The sequence below is a fragment of the Mytilus californianus genome, unplaced genomic scaffold (genome assembly GCF_021869535.1).
Source record: "Mytilus californianus isolate M0D057914Y unplaced genomic scaffold, xbMytCali1.0.p SCAF_11, whole genome shotgun sequence".
Taxonomy (NCBI): Eukaryota; Metazoa; Mollusca; class Bivalvia; order Mytilida; family Mytilidae; genus Mytilus; species Mytilus californianus.
In genome coordinates this window covers 43525461-43545646 of record NW_026262593.1, presented here as the reverse complement: position 1 = coordinate 43545646, position 20186 = coordinate 43525461, and the positions used below count along the sequence as shown (strand labels likewise).

At 31.2% G+C, this 20186-nt stretch overlaps 1 protein-coding gene across 6 annotated transcripts in view; it reads right to left on the bottom strand.

The window, feature by feature from the left end:
• Nucleotides 1-2180: 2180 nt before the first annotated feature.
• LOC127720134 (uncharacterized) overlaps nucleotides 2181-20186 on the bottom strand; it is a 44765-nt gene continuing 26759 nt past the window's right edge. For 5 of the 6 annotated variants that reach the window (XM_052226574.1, XM_052226575.1, XM_052226577.1 and 2 more), the window contains exons 3-15: nucleotides 19762-19831; nucleotides 18264-18344; nucleotides 15608-15701; nucleotides 14947-15171; nucleotides 13151-13311; nucleotides 12461-12552; nucleotides 11237-11272; nucleotides 8679-8798; nucleotides 7651-7763; nucleotides 4762-5020; nucleotides 4193-4324; nucleotides 3083-3161; nucleotides 2181-2377 (exon numbers count right to left, since the gene is read on the bottom strand). In XM_052226574.1, the coding sequence (XP_052082534.1) occupies nucleotides 2274-2377; nucleotides 3083-3161; nucleotides 4193-4324; nucleotides 4762-5020; nucleotides 7651-7763; nucleotides 8679-8798; nucleotides 11237-11272; nucleotides 12461-12552; nucleotides 13151-13311; nucleotides 14947-15171; nucleotides 15608-15701; nucleotides 18264-18344; nucleotides 19762-19831 (1566 nt within the window). In that variant the 3' untranslated portion in view covers nucleotides 2181-2273. The remainder of the gene's footprint in view (nucleotides 2378-3082; nucleotides 3162-4192; nucleotides 4325-4761; nucleotides 5021-7650; nucleotides 7764-8678; nucleotides 8799-11236; nucleotides 11273-12460; nucleotides 12553-13150; nucleotides 13312-14946; nucleotides 15172-15607; nucleotides 15702-18263; nucleotides 18345-19761; nucleotides 19832-20186) is intronic. The other variant, XM_052226579.1, reaches the window with a different exon arrangement.

The following is a 20186-nucleotide window of genomic DNA, read 5'->3' as shown; positions in this document are numbered from 1 at the left end:
GTGGGGTTCGAACACACAGCTTTAATTTGACAAGCCAGTTGTTTGAAATATTTTCTTTGACAGTTTTAAGAAGCACGTAAAACATTTTTTTAAATTGACCAAATGTGGGCAAAGATCAGTGAGGGGCGGGGGGTATATTTATGAGATTACTTACGAACTCGAGAGCAGGATATTTAGCATGATCAGACAAATCGCCACTACTTCCTATTAAATATTTACTCAGGTAGTAAAAAGATGGATATCGCGATATATTCAGATCTTGACAAATCAGAGGGAAAATGTACACATTAACGATAATCGGCAAATAAATCATAAAGACAAATTTGTTTTTTAATGAAATGGAAATTGTAAAAGGGCTTCACACAGTCTAATAATCAGTCTACTATTTTGTTGATGGACGCTTTTTAACCCTTCCACAAATTATTTTAGAATTTTCTAAATTCCAATCACTGAAAATCTAATAGGAAATTGAAATGAATCAAAGCCGCTGCTTTATTGAGCTGAGTGCTAACTGACCATCAGAAACCTTTTCCGTTATATTTTATTCTAATTTATCAGAACTACTCTTTTGTTTGCATTTTCAATATGTAGGACCCAATTATATAAGTTTTTCAACCAAAAAGTGATTAAACCCATACTTTTAAAAAGATCAGATATCTAGAAATATGAAATGTTGTTTGATAACAATGAGACAATCATTTATCGAAGACTTAAATTATTTAGTTCACTAAATACAACTGATTGATTGATTGATTGCTTTCTTAACTCCCAGTGACAAATATTTCATGTAGATTTAAGACAAGAAAAATGAACAATAAATCCAATGCGTTTGTTATTGGAATATGGAAAACCGGTATCAGACGGTAATGGAATTGGAGTGTAACTTGAATCAGACGGTAAGTTAGAAAGAGGCATAAAGTACGGCTTACAATAATAAGGTTTAACAAAGACAATCTTCTCAACAATATTTCCATATTTTATTTGTACTTAAGATTATTTCACTTTAAGAAACTTTAACAAATGAAAGTATATGATTTCCAAGGGCATAACAACTGTGTCTTGAATAACATTCATTATATTTGCTGATACCAAATGTAAATTATACAAAACCAAAACATTTATTACGTCCAACAGCGTGTAAAAAACCAAAAAGAACAGCGAATGAATGTTCTCGGATTTACAACCGTACAAGGATGGATTCTTACATTAATCATCATATTAATAACATTATATTTGTTAATACGTATATTACAAAATGTTTTAATTGTATATTTAAAATTGTAAGATGTAAATGAAAATGGCACTTTATAAATTTCTCATGATCATGCAGTCAACTCTTTTTTTTATTCAACTTCATAATGGACACTACAACTTTAACATTTGAATGCCAAAGATGTATAAAAATGTAGACATATTAGTTATCAAAGGTACCAGGCTTATAATTTGATACGCCAGACGCGCGTTTCGTTTACATAAAACTCATCAGTGACGCTCAGATCAAAATAGTTAGAAAGCCAAACAAGAATAAAGTTGAAGAGCATTGAGGACCCAAAATTCCAAAAAGTTGTGCCAAATACGGCTAAGGTAATCTATGCCTGGGATAAGAAAATCTTAGTATTTCGAATAGTACATACTTTTGCAAACAGTTAAATTATGAAAATGACCATATAATTGATATTCATGTCAACATCGAAGTACTGACTACTGGGCTGGTGATACCGTCGGGGACGAAACGTCCACCAGCAGTGGCATCGACCCAGTGATGTAAATAGTTATCAAAGGTACCAGGCTTATAATTTGATACGCCAGACGCCAGACGTCCACAAAAGGACCTAAATAGAATAGCCAAATTTATCTAAATATATCTTTTCGGGAGGGAGTTGAAGTCTAGGTTTCATATGTTTTTTTTTATATCAAATGCAAATGTTTTTGCATTACCTAGCTTGATTTTCTAGAAGTATGTCTATGCATATTCCCCGCTAAGACAGGGCGTTCAAAAAGATAGTATATCCCGTTCCATTCTAATATCAACACTGTCATAGTATTATTTTATAAATAATCTGCATATTGCTATAAAATATGAGGACCAATATCAGTCCGTGTAAAACCGATTGAAAGAAATAGTTATATGTAACTGGTAAAAGCCGTATAATGACCTTTGCCGAGTAAGAAGTACTTAACGATGTGCGTATTTATTTATTAGACGATTTCATTTTACATTTTAAAATAAAACAGTTATTGGCACTAATGGTAGAAATTAGATGAGTCAGTTGTCAGGATGAGCGGAGTGATGTTTGTGAACTTTTGTAACCTGATGATGAACTTGTCCATGAACTAATTGAACTGGTTGATAGACCTAAAGTTCTTCTTGATGGCCCTGCAAAAGATATGAAACTATTCAGTTGACATTTGTTTAAATAAAACCAGATTGTTTGTTTACTCACAACATGTCTATTTCTATTTCGATATTGGTTTCTGAATGGACTTTGGTATAGTACCTAGAAACTTACAAAACTTACAACTCACAATCAGTTTCTTTAATGGCTTATTTACTCACCGTTTCATTTTCTGTGTAATGTTTGGTGGAGTTTGGTCTTCGTTTTATCTGTTTGTTTTAGCATGGCGTGTCTGTTTTATTTTAAACTTGTGATTCCTGTCTTTTTATGCAACATCCATTTTGTGTTTTTAGTATGCTTGTTGTGACGTTATTGTGGGAAGCATGTGCTGTTATGAATGTAAACTGTTTTGGAAAATAAAATATTACTTTGGAATGGCTATCGAATGTTGTCAGAACAGATTCTTATGAAACGTACATGTAATGTTATTATGTAAATTAATTTAGTTTGGTGTGTCGGTTATATCATGTCACGCACGTTAAATTTGTATTTCAGTCCAATAGCTATGAAAAAAGACCAGGTTTGATCTAGCGAGAGGAACATCTATGTTGTTTTTTTTATAAATTTTGTTCTCCCTACATAAAAAAACCAACATTTATATAGTGAAATACATGTCAAAAATTGCAAAACACCAACTGTCAGCACTGAATTTTGTAACTGAATCGCTGTCACCATATCCTCCTTACCTTTCTTATGAGTAGTTTTAAAGGTTGTTTGTTCTTCTTTGGTAACAATGGCACTACTAGGTCTAAGTCTGGATAAATGCTGTAAATATCAATATAAAAATAATGATAATGATTTTGTGAACATCAATTTTGTATCAAAATTAAAGGCAGTACAAATAAAAAGTTTTGAATATTTGATAAAAAAAAACAAACAGACTGGTATTGAAACATTAATTATTTTAAGAAAAAGTGTCTCAGTAATATTCAAATTCTAAACTTTGAAACTATGTTATTAACAAATTGTTCTTACGAATTGAATGCTTCTTTTTGTAATTTTAGTGAGGTGGAAAAGCGTTGACGGAAGCGCATTTTACAACCCTATAAAATTTCAACAAGAACCATTCATTTCTTATAATTACATATGCTAAAAGTTGAAATAACGAGTTAAATCAAGATTTTCGTTTGTTTTCCAATGAATTGGAGTGATGTTGTCATTGGGAGCATGTGCATTCATGAATTTTGAAATTTATTGAGAAATACTATTTGATTTTTGGATGCCTCACACTTGCTTTCAGCCAACCAAAAGTACAGATTCTAATGTAATGTAATGTAATTATTAGCCAATAAAAGATGAGGACCTAGTAACTGTTTTGTATTGCCGGTAAAAAAGTTTCAACACTTCCTTATCTACCAGCACCATCAAGTTTTACTGAGAGTAAACTATATTGTTTTTTAAAAAGAAGCTCATAAACACCTTTTATTTTTCAAAATTCAAATTCTGCAATTAACCAGGTTAATTTAAATGGTTAATTTAATCTTTGGCTGTTAAAGACAAGTCTCAACTTTTAAATGCCCGTTAATTCAATGGTAATTAAAGCGTATAAAGAACCAAGTTTAAAGTCCGACTTTAGTCATAAAATAAAAATGCTGCCATGTCAAAGTTTGACTCTGCCACTCGATATCGTTATCGGATATCTACACGACTGAGAGTCCCTAAATGAAGTTGCAAGAATTCTTAGCAGTAACCAGAGCAACATTTCCCGGTTGTGGAACAGATGTCAACAGACTGGTTAAATTTTTTCAAGTATTACTAGGTATGCAAATCATTATTGAATTATTGTAACATCAAACCTTTTCGAGAAATTCTTCATCTTCATCTTTTCTTTCCTGACTTAAGACATCACTATCGTCCTGGGTTCTTGATTGACAGACCTTTCGTTTAGTTTTTGTTATGAACATTGTTCCTTTCATAGCAACAGCAGTCTGGAAAAGTTACAATTTACAATTTGTTAATGTTTCGATGACTTTTTGCAAATATCCTTTTATACTCTATGATTTTGTTAAATGAAAAGAACAGTTTATTAATTTGGTGCGTCCGAAGCACTTTTTTGTATTGACCTTCATAATGAAAGGTCATATCCAAACATTTTAAGGCAAGGGATGTATAAATACTTAATGAGGTATATGACCAAAAGTGACCTTAACCGGCATATAGCCTTTAAATTTCATATAGCATTTTCATAATTTTTATACGACAATTGTATATCTTTATTTTTATGTTCTGTTCAAATACAATACCTGTTTAACAAGAATACATTACTTTGTATTGCTGTCTTTAACCCTATATTATACGTGTACATTAAATACTTTGTAAAACACACATAATTTCAATTATTGTTAATTAAGATGCAATTATTTACCCCTGCGGCTTTCTCTTCTTTTGATCTTGTTCCCATATCAGATAGCTTGTCCAACATGAATCGTTTCTTCCTCAAATTATTGTTATGATCTGCTTCTATGACTACAACATCCTTTGGAGATTTTATGGGTTTTTCAAACATGATAACTCTCCGTTTCTGTAGATCTTCCATCTTTTTACGGAGCATTTTCACGCGCATATTATTTGCTGCCGCCATAAACTTTGCATTTTTGTTTTCTGCATGTAATACTGTATTCCATCTAATTTATAAAAAAATGAACAACCGTTTAAACATATATCATATTAAACTTTTACATCATGCTGTAAAATATGAAAGATTATATATAGAATATCTATATGGTACAAAGCTGTCGACGAATAAACGTCTTTGCCACAATACATTTAATATTACATTGTTAAGGGTGAAGAATTTCTGATAAAATAATAAGCTTTCTTTGAATTCGAGGGGTAGGCAAAATCGCTATCGTTCACGGTGGCAAAGTGGTTAACAACAGGGAGTAAGAAAATGGTTACCAAGTCTTTTATGATTCAATTCTATATTAAACTGAATGATTTATTATTTTGATACCAACTGTGAGAGACATTCAGTTTCGATATTGCTCATAAAAGTGTGTAATTCAAACAGAACGTAATTCATTGAGGTTATTTGTTCCGGCAAAATGAAGATAACTTTAACTTGACAATTCTAGTCGCCCATACAAATTGCATTATATGCTAGTGGCAAACAGATAAACATTTTACAACTGTGTCTTTATATTTCTTAAAATTCTCTTGAGAATTTTTTCAGTTATCTGCAGATGACGAACACACTGATAACTGCAAAATTAAATGGAATAAAGAACACTTATAAATGTTATGCGTCCGAAACGCTTTTGCAGATCTATATTCATTAAGAATGCTCAAAACCAAATATTTTATAAGTGTTTAAGTACCGAAACACGTGATTTTCATATTACAATTACCATTTATATAATGTTGATGTAACCACAACTTCATGGTAAACTACTTTAACTAAAAATATTAATCTGACAATAGACATACGGACGAACAGACGGACGCACTGTTAACTTGTGGTATGCAAAAGTTGACACTACACAGAGGAGACTTTATTGTGCTGATGCCTTTGCTCTACATTAACATTGGAAAGCTATTTACAATCCGCATCAAACATAGTAGCATCATTTATCGAGGCAATGCAAAGCAGAAAAGAATTTGCCTTTCGTCTATGAATATATTAACTACAATATACACTGCCTGTCCTTTACATTAAACTGGTGCATTTGAAAAAAATAAAACATATTGATATATAAAAGAAATTTACCAAACAAAGTAGATATATTTTCATGTGTAAAAAAATTACATATTGATCTCTTTTATCAGTAGGAGGAACAGATGTGATATGTGTGACAAGTGAATGGGTAAAATCAAAGATTTTGTGTAAAATCCATGAAATGATAAGTGATATTGAAAAATCCCGAAGTTTTTCAGTGATTTTGTAAAATTTGGTGCACTTTGAATGGTATTGGTATTATGTTAAAAGGGAATGTTAACGTCAAACAGCGAATTCACATCATACAAAGGTGACTTTTATTATATACTTACTCTTTCAGAACACTGTAGAGAAACGAATGTTATTAGATTTGAAAAAGGATAAATTTCTATGCTTATAAATTTATCATAGATACAAGAATTAAAATTATGTACGCCGGACATGCGTTTCGTCTAAAAAAGACTCATCAGTGACGCTCGAATCAGAATAATAAAAAGGCAAAATAAAGTACGAAATTGAAGAGCATTGAGAACCTAAAATTCTGAAAGATTTTGCCATAAAAAAGCTAGAGTTATTTATTCCTAGGGCAGAAAATACTTAGTATTTAAAACAAAATTAAGTTTACTCAGTCTCATTTGTCATACTGCCGATTTGCATTCGACGACTAACTTTACACCTCAACTTTTTTTAATCAAAGAGCGTTGACGCTGTCACTGCCGTATTCAAGTTCAATCCTTCACTATTAAGTCGTTAGAAATAAGTCATTTTTTAAAACCGTGTTGAACTTGGACTTTTGCATTAACTGCTGAACCACGTTTAAAGAATTACATAGCAAATAATTTTGAAACGGAAAATACAGATAGTTGTGAAGAATTCGAATTAACAAAGATATTAAATTCCAATGTAATATCTAAAAAAAATACAAGTTTAAATTAAGCAGTGGCATTGCAGTTTAATAGTAATATAAATTTTAAGCATCATAGGAAACGTATTTTACGGATATCTTCTTTTCAATTGTGGTAAATCCCAATATATGTTTGCAATCTCAAGCCAAAACAAAACAAATTAGAGAGTCGAACTTCGGGGAATAATCAAGCAGTAAAGACAGATTCGTTCATGAAAACAATGGATGCATTGAGACGTTGTTCGTTTACTTACAAACGAATTTTCTCAATGTTGTCACTCTACTTAAAAAGGTAAATGCATATAAAATTTCTTCTTTTTAACTGAAGTAAAATAGATTCAATATCTTATTTTTAAAAAACTATGTCAATCAAATAAATTGTCCCCGAAAAAATTGACAAAAATATACCTACTTAGAAATTACATTTAGTTTTTTATTTTGCAAGTATTACAAGTATAACAGTTGATATTAAGAGTAAACAAATAATGAAGTATCCTTACTCTTTATCTTCAATAGTAGGTTTGCTGGATACGAATTTTTCAATTTTTTCACTGCATTCAAATAGATTCGAAAATATCATTTTACAAAAATAATGCCTATCAAAACGTCTTGGTCCCCCCAAAAAAGTATATCTATTTTCCCGTTTCTCAAGTATACAATTTATAGTAAGAATACAAAATTTAAAGTATACTAACTCTTCCTCCTCAATAGAAGAACGTTTCTTTTGTCTTGTGGCTTTCTTATCTGCCATGGCAATTGCCTTTCTTACAATATCATCCGACTCCATTGTGGCCAAAACTCCATTTTCCTGTTAAAAGAGGATGAAAGAATACATATGTTACTTTCTATTTTTATTTCATTTAAGGAATGACTGTAATATTTTTTCTGTCTATGAAGAAATAACATCAAAAATGTGGTGCACACTGAATAACCCGCATAGCGGGTTATTTTAAAGTGTGCACCACATTTTTTATGTTATTTCGAATAGACAGAAAAAATATTACAGTCATTTCTTATAATTTAATTCTAAACTCCATTTTAAACCGGAGTAAACCATGAAAAAACGTTGATGACGTCACGGTCACATGACAAAATTAGGTCTATGAGCTGATAAACAAAACAACGTCAGCCAATCAGAAGACGCGTTACATCCAAAATTAAATTATTATTAAATATTACTAAAAGGAGACATTATATATGATTTTACGACACAATAAACCAAAAGTATTATAGAGGTCAACATATGGTCTACATAAATTTCTTAAACGTATGTGTTAAGCATTCATGTCAGCAATCAAATATAAGTCGTATTCAAATATATCAGAAGAAAGGCACTCGTCTTTATATTATTCCTGACTTTTTCCCTCTTTGGAATCTTAAACTGTCTTAAAGCACGACTAACATTTGATTGCTGACATTGGAACTTCCAAACGAATTTTAGATCTTTTAAATCTAAATATTTTACTTCATTTGGTGGATGTTCAGATGTAGACAAAGTCTTATATTTATTTACAAGGACTATCAATATATCTGTTGTGTGTGAAAGTATGGGTTATTGTTCTCTCTGTATATTATGAATCCAATTTGTTACAAGTCTTGAACAAATATGAATAATTTGACTTTCTTGTTTATTTCCATGACCACAATAATTGTTTTTGGCATTTTTCTACATTTTCACACTATACTGACAATGTTAATAAAGCTACTTAAAGCATTACCATACCATGAAACCATCCTTGTCTTTTTGGTCTGCTCCAGGGGTTTCCCATGCTTTTCGTAGATGTTTTCCAAGTTCACTATTTTCGTCCAAAGCTTTCAACATATCTTCCTCGTTTCCTTGAAGCTAACGTAAAAGTATACAAAAATGGTGATGAAAGCATTTTTAATGATTTTACCTTTTTCAATGTCAGAAATTTGCACAATGTATACTCTACGGGACATGCAATTTTACCCTGATAAATTTCCGTTAGAGACAAAGTAAATTGCGACTGTGTAACCATAACACGTTATAAAGGATAACCTAAATATATCTAAAGATAAGTTGTCCTGACGAAGTTTGAAACTCAGTTTCTATTAAATTACAAAATTCGCCAGATCTATACTAGTATGTCAAAATGAATGTACTAGAAAAAAACTAACTAATAAATACGAATCATTTTTACTTTTCTTTCTGTCTCTTTTTCATAGGAGCTTAATAAAGGCAACAGTAGTATAGTATGTCAAAATGAATGTACTAGAAAAAAGCTAACTAATAAATACGAATCATTTTTACTTTTCTTTCGGTCTCTTTTTCGTAGGAGCTAAATAAAGGCAACAGTAGTATACCGCTGTTCGAAATTCATAAATCGATTGCGAAAAAACAAATCCGGGTTACAAACTAAAACTAAGGGAAACACATCAACTATAAGTGGAGAAAAACGACACAACAGAAACACTAAAATGCAACACACACAGAAACGAACTATAAGATAACAATAGCCTTTTTCCTGACTTGGTACAGGACATTTTAAGAATAAATGGTGGGTTGAACCTGGTTTTGGCTAGCCAAACCTCCCGCTTTAATGGCAATGTTAAATATAACACTAAAATGGCAACATTACATGACAGGACTACAGTACAAATAAATGGAAGAACATACAGAACAGAGAAACACACAAATTAACAATACGATAGAACATTACGACAAGCTAATAGTTATTTAAGGTACCAGGCTTATAATTTAATACGCCAGACGCGTGTTTCATCTACACAAGACTCACCAGTGACGCTCAGGTCAAAATAGCAAAGAAAGCCAAACAAAGATGTAGAGCACTGATGACCCAAAATTCCAAAATGTTGTGCCAAATATGGCTAAGGTTATCTACCTGGGATAAGAAAATCCTAAAAATTGTACAGAATGTGCTGTACAAAATCACAAAACTAGTTATGTATCCAATATATAGCAATATGAATATATCCAAAGCCTTTTATCGCAAACATGCTGTATGACTTTAATGTGGACAACTAATGTACGACTGTTAAAATCAAAGCTAAGAATGATTAGCTTAGCTAAGATTGAATATACTCAGTATGTAAGAAAGAAATCCATGCACATTTATAATTTTATATTTTGCTTTTAGTTTCCAAATAAACAATATCTGATTATAATATGATTAGTGAACTTTAAGATTATTCAATCGTTTGTGGTAAATATTGTATACAATGATATATAAGATGTCATGAAGCAAAAGTAACTGAATTAATGTATATTTTTTTATGCAGGCAACCTACATATATTCATTTGAGTAAGCATTGTACAAAATTTTGATAATACATATATATTGGTTTGATCGTCACTTTATATCAAGTTGAGGCAAATACTGATGCCTTAGTTTCATGTATGCATAATTTCAAATGATCTGTTCTCGTTAGTCATCTATGATTTATTTTACACAATTTTGCCAGCTGGTTCCCAATATTGTCACGTTAACCAATTATGTCTGTTTCGGTTGTTCATAAAAAGAAACTCAAAATAAGAGATCTATAAACTGTCATATAAGAGAAAGGGGTTTAGCTAGCAATTAAACCAGGTAAAACTCAGCATTTGTCATCAGAAAATGCCTGTGCGAAGTGTTTTCATTTGTTCTATTGGTTGATATAGTCGATGTTTAGTTTTGTCAGGTTTTATGGACTTCACTTCGGTATCTGTGTTAATACTTTTTACCACCAATATAACGATATATAAATGACATATTATGTGAATGCAATGCTTAGCAAACATACACGTATGTCGATACTTTAAGTTCCGTATATAGTTTCTTCAAGCAACTGATAACATTAATTAAATAATTGTTTTTGTTAACGTCCACTGAGAAATATTACATGCATATTCAGGAGGGGTACAAATTAACGATACATCTGCAGAGTGGGTCAATCGAAATGAAGGGCGGTAAATTTGGATTGTCATTGGAAAATAAAACTAATAAGAACAGTAAGAAAACAAAGAACAAATTGAAAATACAAAATGACATAACATATCTATTTCTTTCTGGTACTACTTAAACAGAAGGTGAAGGAAAAGTTCGAGATTGTTTTGCATAATATTTTGTAAAGGGGTAGGTATAAGGAATTTATTCATGAGAATGTCATGTAGTTTAATGGGTATTTGTTATAAAACACCAGTGTTGGAATTTAATGGTTAGTTTTGAGCAATTTGTTAGTAAAGCATCACCATATATACATCTATGTATATGAATATAAATTATCTAAGGAGCAACATTGCAAAAGCACACACATATCTACCTTTTTATATATAGACAATCTTCTATTTTGTTTTCCCTGTGTTAAACGGAGACAATGAAATTCAGAGCACATATAGATATCAAATGAAATATATTCCATCAAGAGTTTTGATTGGCATATTCTTGTTTCACTATTGCATCATTGTGCTTTGAAACGTCTGAATACATTCAAATAATTCATAATCGTTTGATCTTTTTAAATAAAAAAAAACTATGTAACTTTTACAAATTCATTCATCGTGTTTTACAATTACATTTTAAAATTGCTAACTATTGAGTTGTACATTAAAGTTAAAAATAATTTTAGTAAAATATTGCATGTGATTTTTATGCCAAACAAAAGTCAAGTCAGATTAGCTGCATAGTTGCATATGAAGATTAAATTTCGTCCATATCAAAATATTAAGTGTTACAGAAATTTCACCCAAGTTAATGCCATTAAGTAGAATGATACAGTGTTTAGAGAAAAAGTACATTATTTACTAACATAATACGAAACATAATAATTAAAATTGATACCTCTGAGTAAGATGAAAAGAGCTATTGTTAGCAAAATTATACATAATTTTATTACTTTAAAACGAAACAGTTGAAGTTGAAAGAACGGATGTTAATATATTTCTAAAAATCAAGCATTATGATTTTGTTATTAAGAGAATTTAAATCTGGTAGTGATGGCAGATCTTTGATTGTTTCTATTTAATCTATTTACTATTTTTATTGACGATTCAGAGCTTGCCATAGTGTACATGCACCAAACTGTTGTTGAAGACTGTTTGATGACCCCTAGATATATGTGTGTTTATATTTCTAGTTGGGTTTGTCTTCCTGTCAAGTATATTCCTATTATGAACATTTTCTTTGATCTTTTATTTTATATCATAGTTTAATTACATTGTACATATTAACAAGGACATCTCTTAATGCTGAAAACTTCAAACAATAAAACCTGTTTCAACATCATACAAGATGCATCTTTAGTTACTGTTCCTACAATTTGCTAAGGTTAGCTAAAGCAATGCCATTTAAATCTAATGCATTTGAATACAAATTTAAGTCTATGTAATATAGACATATCTACAATGTCGAACCTCCCTTGCACTAACAAAACTTACAAACTAATAATTAGCAATTTCTAACTGAACATACATCTAAAAGATTAAACAAACAGTGTACAAGCAATTCAACTACTGTTACAATAGATCGTCTGACAAATTTTTTTTACCTTAGCATAAAAACTGTCCAATGTTTTGGCCAGATCTTTTGTAATTAGCTGACTCTGTTCTGTTTCCTCATCAGAACTATCAGATTCTTCCTCTATAAGAATGAAAAATACAATATTTAATTAAATTGAACCGACTGCAAGCCATCAATATATATGATAGTGTTTTATCTGCCACATTAAACATCAGTGCAACTCTTGTCCAATTATAACATATGTTAAGAGAGACAAATCCAACGTGCAAATAATATAATATATTAATAACAGTTCATTGCAAGCGAATTAAAAATGGAATAAAATTTGATAAACACAATAATTAAGCAATCATACTTTTAAGTATCAAGGTTTTTCAATTGATTTGGACTCGTTTTGTGTCATGATTTTGACAGTCTCTCTTCGAGTCCTGTACCAAGTCAGGAAAATGGCCATTGTTATATTGTAGTTCGTTTCTGTGTGTTTTACATTTTAAAAGTTGTGTTTCTGTTGTGTCGTAGTTCTCCTCTTATATTTGATGTGTTTCCCTCAGTTTTAGTTTGTAACCCGGATTTGCTTTTTTCTCAATCAATTTATGAATGTCGAACAGCGGTATACTACTGTTGCCTTTATTCGACTTTTGAGTTTGATTCTCCTTTTTGGTATCTTCTGTTTCTGCTTTAAAGATTTGATTCAAAATAGTTTATTTTTGATACTCACCATCTACACCATTGTCCGTGACATCAATGTTGGCCACAGTCTGTGGACGATTGGGTAGTTTATGACCAGACCTTGGTCGCTGCACTGCTGACCGAACCCTGTATGGTTCAAATTCTGCTCCTTTCTGAATAAATCTGTACATATTTTCTTTGTGTTGTTCCCTGTTAACAGAAATAAAGATGCATGTATCTAGTAAATAATGCAAATCAAGCTGCTTAACAATTGTTATTTCATTTCATAAATAGAGAAAACCATTTAAAACATATAAAAGTAATTCTACAACATTTTGTGTACGATAATTTTAAAACCACAAGTATTGTCAACTATTTGTTGTAAATACTTGTAAAAATATGTTTCATCATTAGATATAGATATAAATTTAAGGTTCCTGATGTTGTTTAAATTTCCATTCTATGCCTTTGAATATATCTTCAAGAATGCCACTGATATCAAACTGATTATAGTTACATCCCATGATAGCCGAAACCCAAAACGGTAAAATGGTCGTATTAAAGTAATATTCAAATCCTTCTACTATCATACCCGTGATAATATATGTAAACATGCATTATAATAAGATATATATCCATTTATAATAAAATTAGTGAAAAAGGCATTAGTGTATAGGAACTAAAAATAATAATAAAAAAAACAATGGATGATGATGGCAACTGCAAGAACGAAGAGGGGAAAGTAACAACAATCGAAGATAACTTGATATCAGTTTTCCTTTGAAATCACATATTTGTGAAATGCTAAGGGCACTTGCATTGCTGAGGAAAATAGATAGGAGATATAATGATGGGGTTTCAAGGAAGTCGCAGATACAGAGGTGAGTAAGTACTTATGTCAATCATATCTTTTAACGGATTTGTTTAATTTTTTTTAAAGCATATTTTGTTTTCATGTTTTAAATTCTATAACGTAAATCGTGTTTGATATACAAATAAGGAGATGAGGTATGATTGACAATGAGACAAAACTATACAACAAAGTTCAAATAAAGTGTATGTAAGCAATTATAGGCAACTAAACGGCCTTCAACAATGAGAAAAACCCATACCGTATAGTCGGCTATAAAAGGCCCCGACTTGAAAAAATGTGAAACAATTCAAATGAGAAAACTAACGGCCTAATTTATAACAAAACAATTAACGAAAAACAAATATGACAGACACGAACCAACGACAACCACTGAACTGCAGGCTCCTGACTTGGGACAGGCATATAAAGAATGTGGCGGGGGTTAAACATGTTTGTGAGTGCTCAACCCTCCCACTAACCTGGAACATTGGTGTAACAGCACAACTTAAGAACAGACTATAAAATCAGTTGAAAAAGGCTTAACTCATCAGATTGATACAAAGCAGAAAAACAACAACATTGAGTTTGGTTAATCTATTTCAATCGATATTTGTTATTTTTCATGCCAATCTTTACTGTTCCTGTTGCTTATATGCTTGTCGATAAACGCAGCCTACTATTTTACGGTATTGACTTTAGTTTCCCGTATGTAACATTATTGTCATCGCTTGTCGAAGTAACTGGTGTCATTACTATTTTTTTTACAAAAATCTGTTATTCAAACATCGGATTCACAATCATGAGAAAAGGCATCAAATGGTTCTCTGCTAATTTTTTTGTTTTTTTTATTTGGAAAGTTATGTTGTTCGTGTATCTGTATCTTTGTTTTTTTTCTCAGTTCATCTCTCCTTTTTGATCTTATTTGTACTTTTTTTTAAGAGAACTTTATTTAGGATACACTCACTGAAATCGTCAGTGATGTAAATACATACAGAGCAGATGGTGGTCTTTCAGCTACATGACTTGGTGCATCTTTACACATATACTTCATCTTTCCATGTTCCTTCAGTGCCTCTCGCACTTTTGAATGTTTGTAATTTTTCCACACAGAATTGAAGTAGCCTCTGTCCATTAACTCTACATCCTCGACTTCCTCGTCTCTATGTTTTGCAATTATCTTTGATAGACTTTCTTTATTAACAATATCAAATGCAATTCTAAAACAAATTAATGATTATGACAGATGACTTGAGCAGTTCTTAATAAAATTCCACAAGCAAGACATGTCTATATAATTACATTGCCGTAATATTTACATTTGTTCCTGTGAATTTCAATTCTTCATTACACAGTATGTTATTACTTTTCCCAGAAAGCTTTTGAAATTACTGGTATGGACATTTCATTGTACTTTAGAAATTAAGTTGTAGATTTCGAGACTTAAAATTGTTTTTGAAAAGTCAAAACATTGCTTGATATAATCAAGAAACACAAATCATCATGCTATATATAAAAAAATAACAGTAAATTACACTGCATGCAACATACCAAATTTGCCTACTTTTAATGATTGTGCTTTACATTGTATGTCAATGCAAAGCCTTTACTTTGAAGGTGCAAGATCCTACAAAACTTGTATGCATGTTAATTTACCTTGGAACTCTGTACACGATTGTCGGACTAGTTGTAATGACCGAGTTCATGCTTGGATCGTTGTCAAGTACGCCTTCTACTCCGAAAATTTCATCTACAGTAAAATGACAATATATGTTTATGTAATGCATTTTTGTTATTCAATAAATAAAAGAAGATGTGGTATGAGTGCCAATGAGACAACTCTCCATCCAAGTCACAATTTGTAAAAGTAAACCATTATAGGTCAAAGTACGGCCTTCCAAACGGAGTTTTATTAATTTGTGTTGTATCTCTTCTCACTATTTTAAATATGTACCACCTTTGGTAGTATTTAGTATGACGATACATTTTCACTTCTGTTCTCGTACTATGAACAACAAATTTATTTATTTTGTAAAAAAATATTTCCGTACTCCTAACAACAAAATTATTATATTTAGATTTACATATGTACGTTAGTTTATTTAACGCCATTTTGTCCAAGGTTATAGTTGTCTTTTTGACATTGTTTTACATCCCCCCTTTTTTTATTATCTATTATTGTATTTATATTGTTTCATATATCAAATTTATTTGTTCGGAGTATGTTTATTTTTTTGTTTGTTAATATGTCTTTTTGATTGAGTTAAGCCATTTCAATTGATATTTTATAGTGTGTCTTTCTATGTTGTAATGTTACACTACTATTTCAGGTTAGGGTGAATGTTGGCGCCACTTAAAACGTTTAAACCCGCTGCATTTGTTTGCACCTGTCCTAAGTCAGGAACCTGTTGTCCAGTGTTTGTTGATGTGGTTCTCAAGTGTTTCTCGTTTTTTATATAGATTATATGCACCTGTCCTAAGTCAGGAGCCTGCTGTTCAGTGGTTGTCGTTTGTTGGTGTGGTTCATAAGTGTTTCTCGTTTCTCGTTTTTTATATAGATTAGACCGTTGGTTTTCCTGTTTGAATTGTTTTACACTAGTCATTTTGGGAGCCTTTATAGCTTGCTGTTCGGTGTGAGCCAAGGCTCCGTGTTGAAGGCCGTACTTTGACCTATAATTGTTTACTTTTTACACATTGTGACTTGGATGGATAGTTGTCTCATTGGCACTCATACCACATCTTCTTATTTATATAGACCGTTGGTTTTCCTGTTTGAATTGTTTTACACTAGTAATTTCGGGGCCCTTTATAGTTGATGTTCGGTGTGAGCCAAAGCTCCGTGTTGAAGGCCGTACTTTGACATATAATTGTTTACTTTTTACACATTGTGACTTGGATGGAGAGTTGTCTCATTGACACTCATACCACATCTTCTTATTTTTATTATGGTTTATATCAATTAAACAGACAAAAGAGGATTCTGTAATTTCATAGATATAGTTAAAAAAAACAAGATGAAAAGTTTGGAAGATTTATCAATTCGAATAAATAAAATGTACATAACGGCCAATAATTTACATTGTATGAACTATCATGCATAAAAATGACACTTTTGGGAAATTATTCATCGAATAGAGATATGGTTATATATATATATATATCTGTTTTATATTTTTTGTTGTTACCACATCTTTGTAAAAAATATCTGGTAGCATAATCAATATTAATAAATTGATTTAAAACAATAAAACTAAATGGGTAAACGCAATCATTTCGTCGTTTTCGTTTTTTGCCATGACATTGTCAGTTTGTTTTCGACTTATGAGTTTGGCTATCCCTTTGGAATCTTCCGTCGCTCTCTAGGTTGAATTTGTATGATATATCGAATTGTTCAAAACATATTTGTACCAAACGTCTAAGTAGCGATCAAATCAATCATTCACCATTATCTTATTTCAATATTTGGATAGAAAAGTATGTCTTTACAATTTTTCATTTGAAATACATGGGAACTAATATATATATATTATAAGCTCTTTGAAAAATGTAGTAAAATAACGATTTTTTTAATTTTATATTATATATCTGTTTTCAAAAACATCGAGAAATGCGAAGTTATTGCCATTGGGCAACATTATTTAACGCACAAGTACGAAAAGTCAAGATAAGTTACTAAATATCAAGTAACCGTTGAGAACGTGAGCATAAATTTAAGCAACATTAGTAAGGGGCCTGATGGGTTATTTTCGTTCTTCGTGATCGGCGCATTTTCGCTATCGTGATCCGTTTTTCTACAGATTTTTTTTTTATATTTTCGTGATCCGTGATCATGGAAATTTATTTTCTGTGAATCGTGATTTACAAAAAAATAAACTCGTGAATCGTAATGAGACACCCCCCCCCCCATCAGGCCCCTCATTAGTTTATCGATGTTTAAATCTCGTAGATCGATTAGGAACAGACAAGTCAATGTAACAAACAAAAACTGAGGAAGTCGCATGACTTTTAAAAGGAGTGAGGCTGGGTGTATCGATTGGGTAGGCGTCTCCTGCTATACATGCATCACCCGTCATGCTAATTAACACTTAAAACAAACCAAGACGACAAAGATGTAAATACTAAATTTCTAAAACAACTTTTGTAAACTTAGCAAATAATAAGTATATTTAAGTAGAATGCATATAATTAATCTGAATTTTTCATACTAAGTATTTAAGTGATGTCAAACATCGTGAATACTTTTCATTTTAAGATGATCTTTTATTGGCATGGATACCTTTAATGTATTTTGGTTACATCGACATAATTTTACCTGGTTCTTTGCAAGCTACGTAGAATGTAACCGTCTTCTGTGCTTCTGGTATGTAAACTTCTCGACACAACTGACATCGACCTAACAGAAAAGAAATCATTGAGTAAAAAGAAATGGTAATTCGTGGAGCATACAGGGAGAAACGATAATATACATTTTAATACTTGTTCCTGTGTCAAAACAAAGCAGTAAAGAATTAAACTTACGTATTCTAAGAATTGACTTAATTGTCACTTGAACTTCTCCTGGCCGACAGTCTATGTTCGGAGAATGTCATGCTCTCTCTAACAATCCTTTGAAAATTACTTATTGGTAGTATGTTACAAAATAAAATTCTTCTCCTACCCAACATACTACCCCCTTTTCAGACGCAGTCAGAATTTTCCGCCCCTTATCCCCATTGATCCTTCTTTATTGATGTTTTTCCCCCGAAAATACATTACACGTTTGGAACATAGAAAACAAATGATATATTTCTTCAAACTATAATATTTGAGATACAACAAGGGATTAAAGGGTGAATTGTCCTTGTGTGGTTGTTGCTTCGTATTTATAAATCCCCAAACAGCCAAACATACGCTTGCTACATTTAGCAGAAGTAAAAAACCTATCACAATTAATACTCGTGGAATAACTTTTGCTTATGTTTTTTTTAATCCTTCGTAAAGAAGATGTCTATTAGTCTTTATTGAAACAACAACTTTGTGGTTTAAATAAAATTTAACCATGTCAGTGGTGGCCCTTGTTATATCTTAATGTTTTTGTCTTAAAAAATATAAAAAGTGAAGTTATGTGTACTGTATCGAGTATCTGCTCTAATACATAAACATTTAAAAAAGATATATTATTCGTTTCGCTTTGCAATTGTCAATCAACATCTCATAAAATCTTTTTCATTTTTATATTATGTTACAGTGATAAAATCTGAATACTTTTTATTTACTTTTTATTTTCGTAATTTATGATTTACACGAGATAGCAATATAATTGCGTATAATTTAATGTTACCATATGTATGAACATAAAAAGGACTGTTTTTCACATAATTTCACGGTTAGTAATAAATCATCATTTATACTTCGTTCAATGCAATATCAAATTTAAATTGCTTTGAAATTCATTGATGTTTTGATAAAGTTTTTGATGTTTGTTAGTTAATGACTGCAGTTACAGTGTTTATTTGTTTGAGAATAGTATTAGCTTTAGCAACACAGAATGTTGATTATTATTATCTCCCCTGTACATGTTGAACTATACTCGGGTTTATTCCGGTTGAAACATCGGGGTCTGCTTATGCTTCCGGGGCACCTGAGGTCACTTCCGGTTTGTTTTGTTGGATTTGGTGTTGACCAGTCTTTAGTTTTCTATGTAGTATTCATTAGACTTGAGAGTCTTTTCGTCGTTTTGGTTTTATTTCCATGGCGTTGTCAGTTTTTCTGCGACTCATGGGTTTTGAATTTCCACTTGATACATGTAACTTCAGTGTATTATTACTTACCAGAAATAATAATGTATAAATATTCTGAAACTTCATCTTGGTGTAGAATGGTCTTATTTGGTGAGTATTCCTTCAAAATAAAATGGACCACATTTAATTATGGAATACACTCTAACATCGATGAATGTACATACTCAATCATTAAAATGTGGACTTAAGTTCATTACACTAAGTAAAATACGCGGTAAAGAAGGGTAATGGTGTATAAATTCAAGAAAAAAATCCCACATGTATAACCTATGGCAAAAACATACTAAAAGTGATTTTAGTGTTGTTGTTCTTGTATATATAGCTGAAATATTTATATACCTTAGAAGAATATTTTAAAGGGAAAGTCCGCGATTTTTGACTTATCATCTAAATATGTTCATCTTAACATAAAAAACACATTCACAAAGTTTTAAATTTATATTCTTTCTAATAAC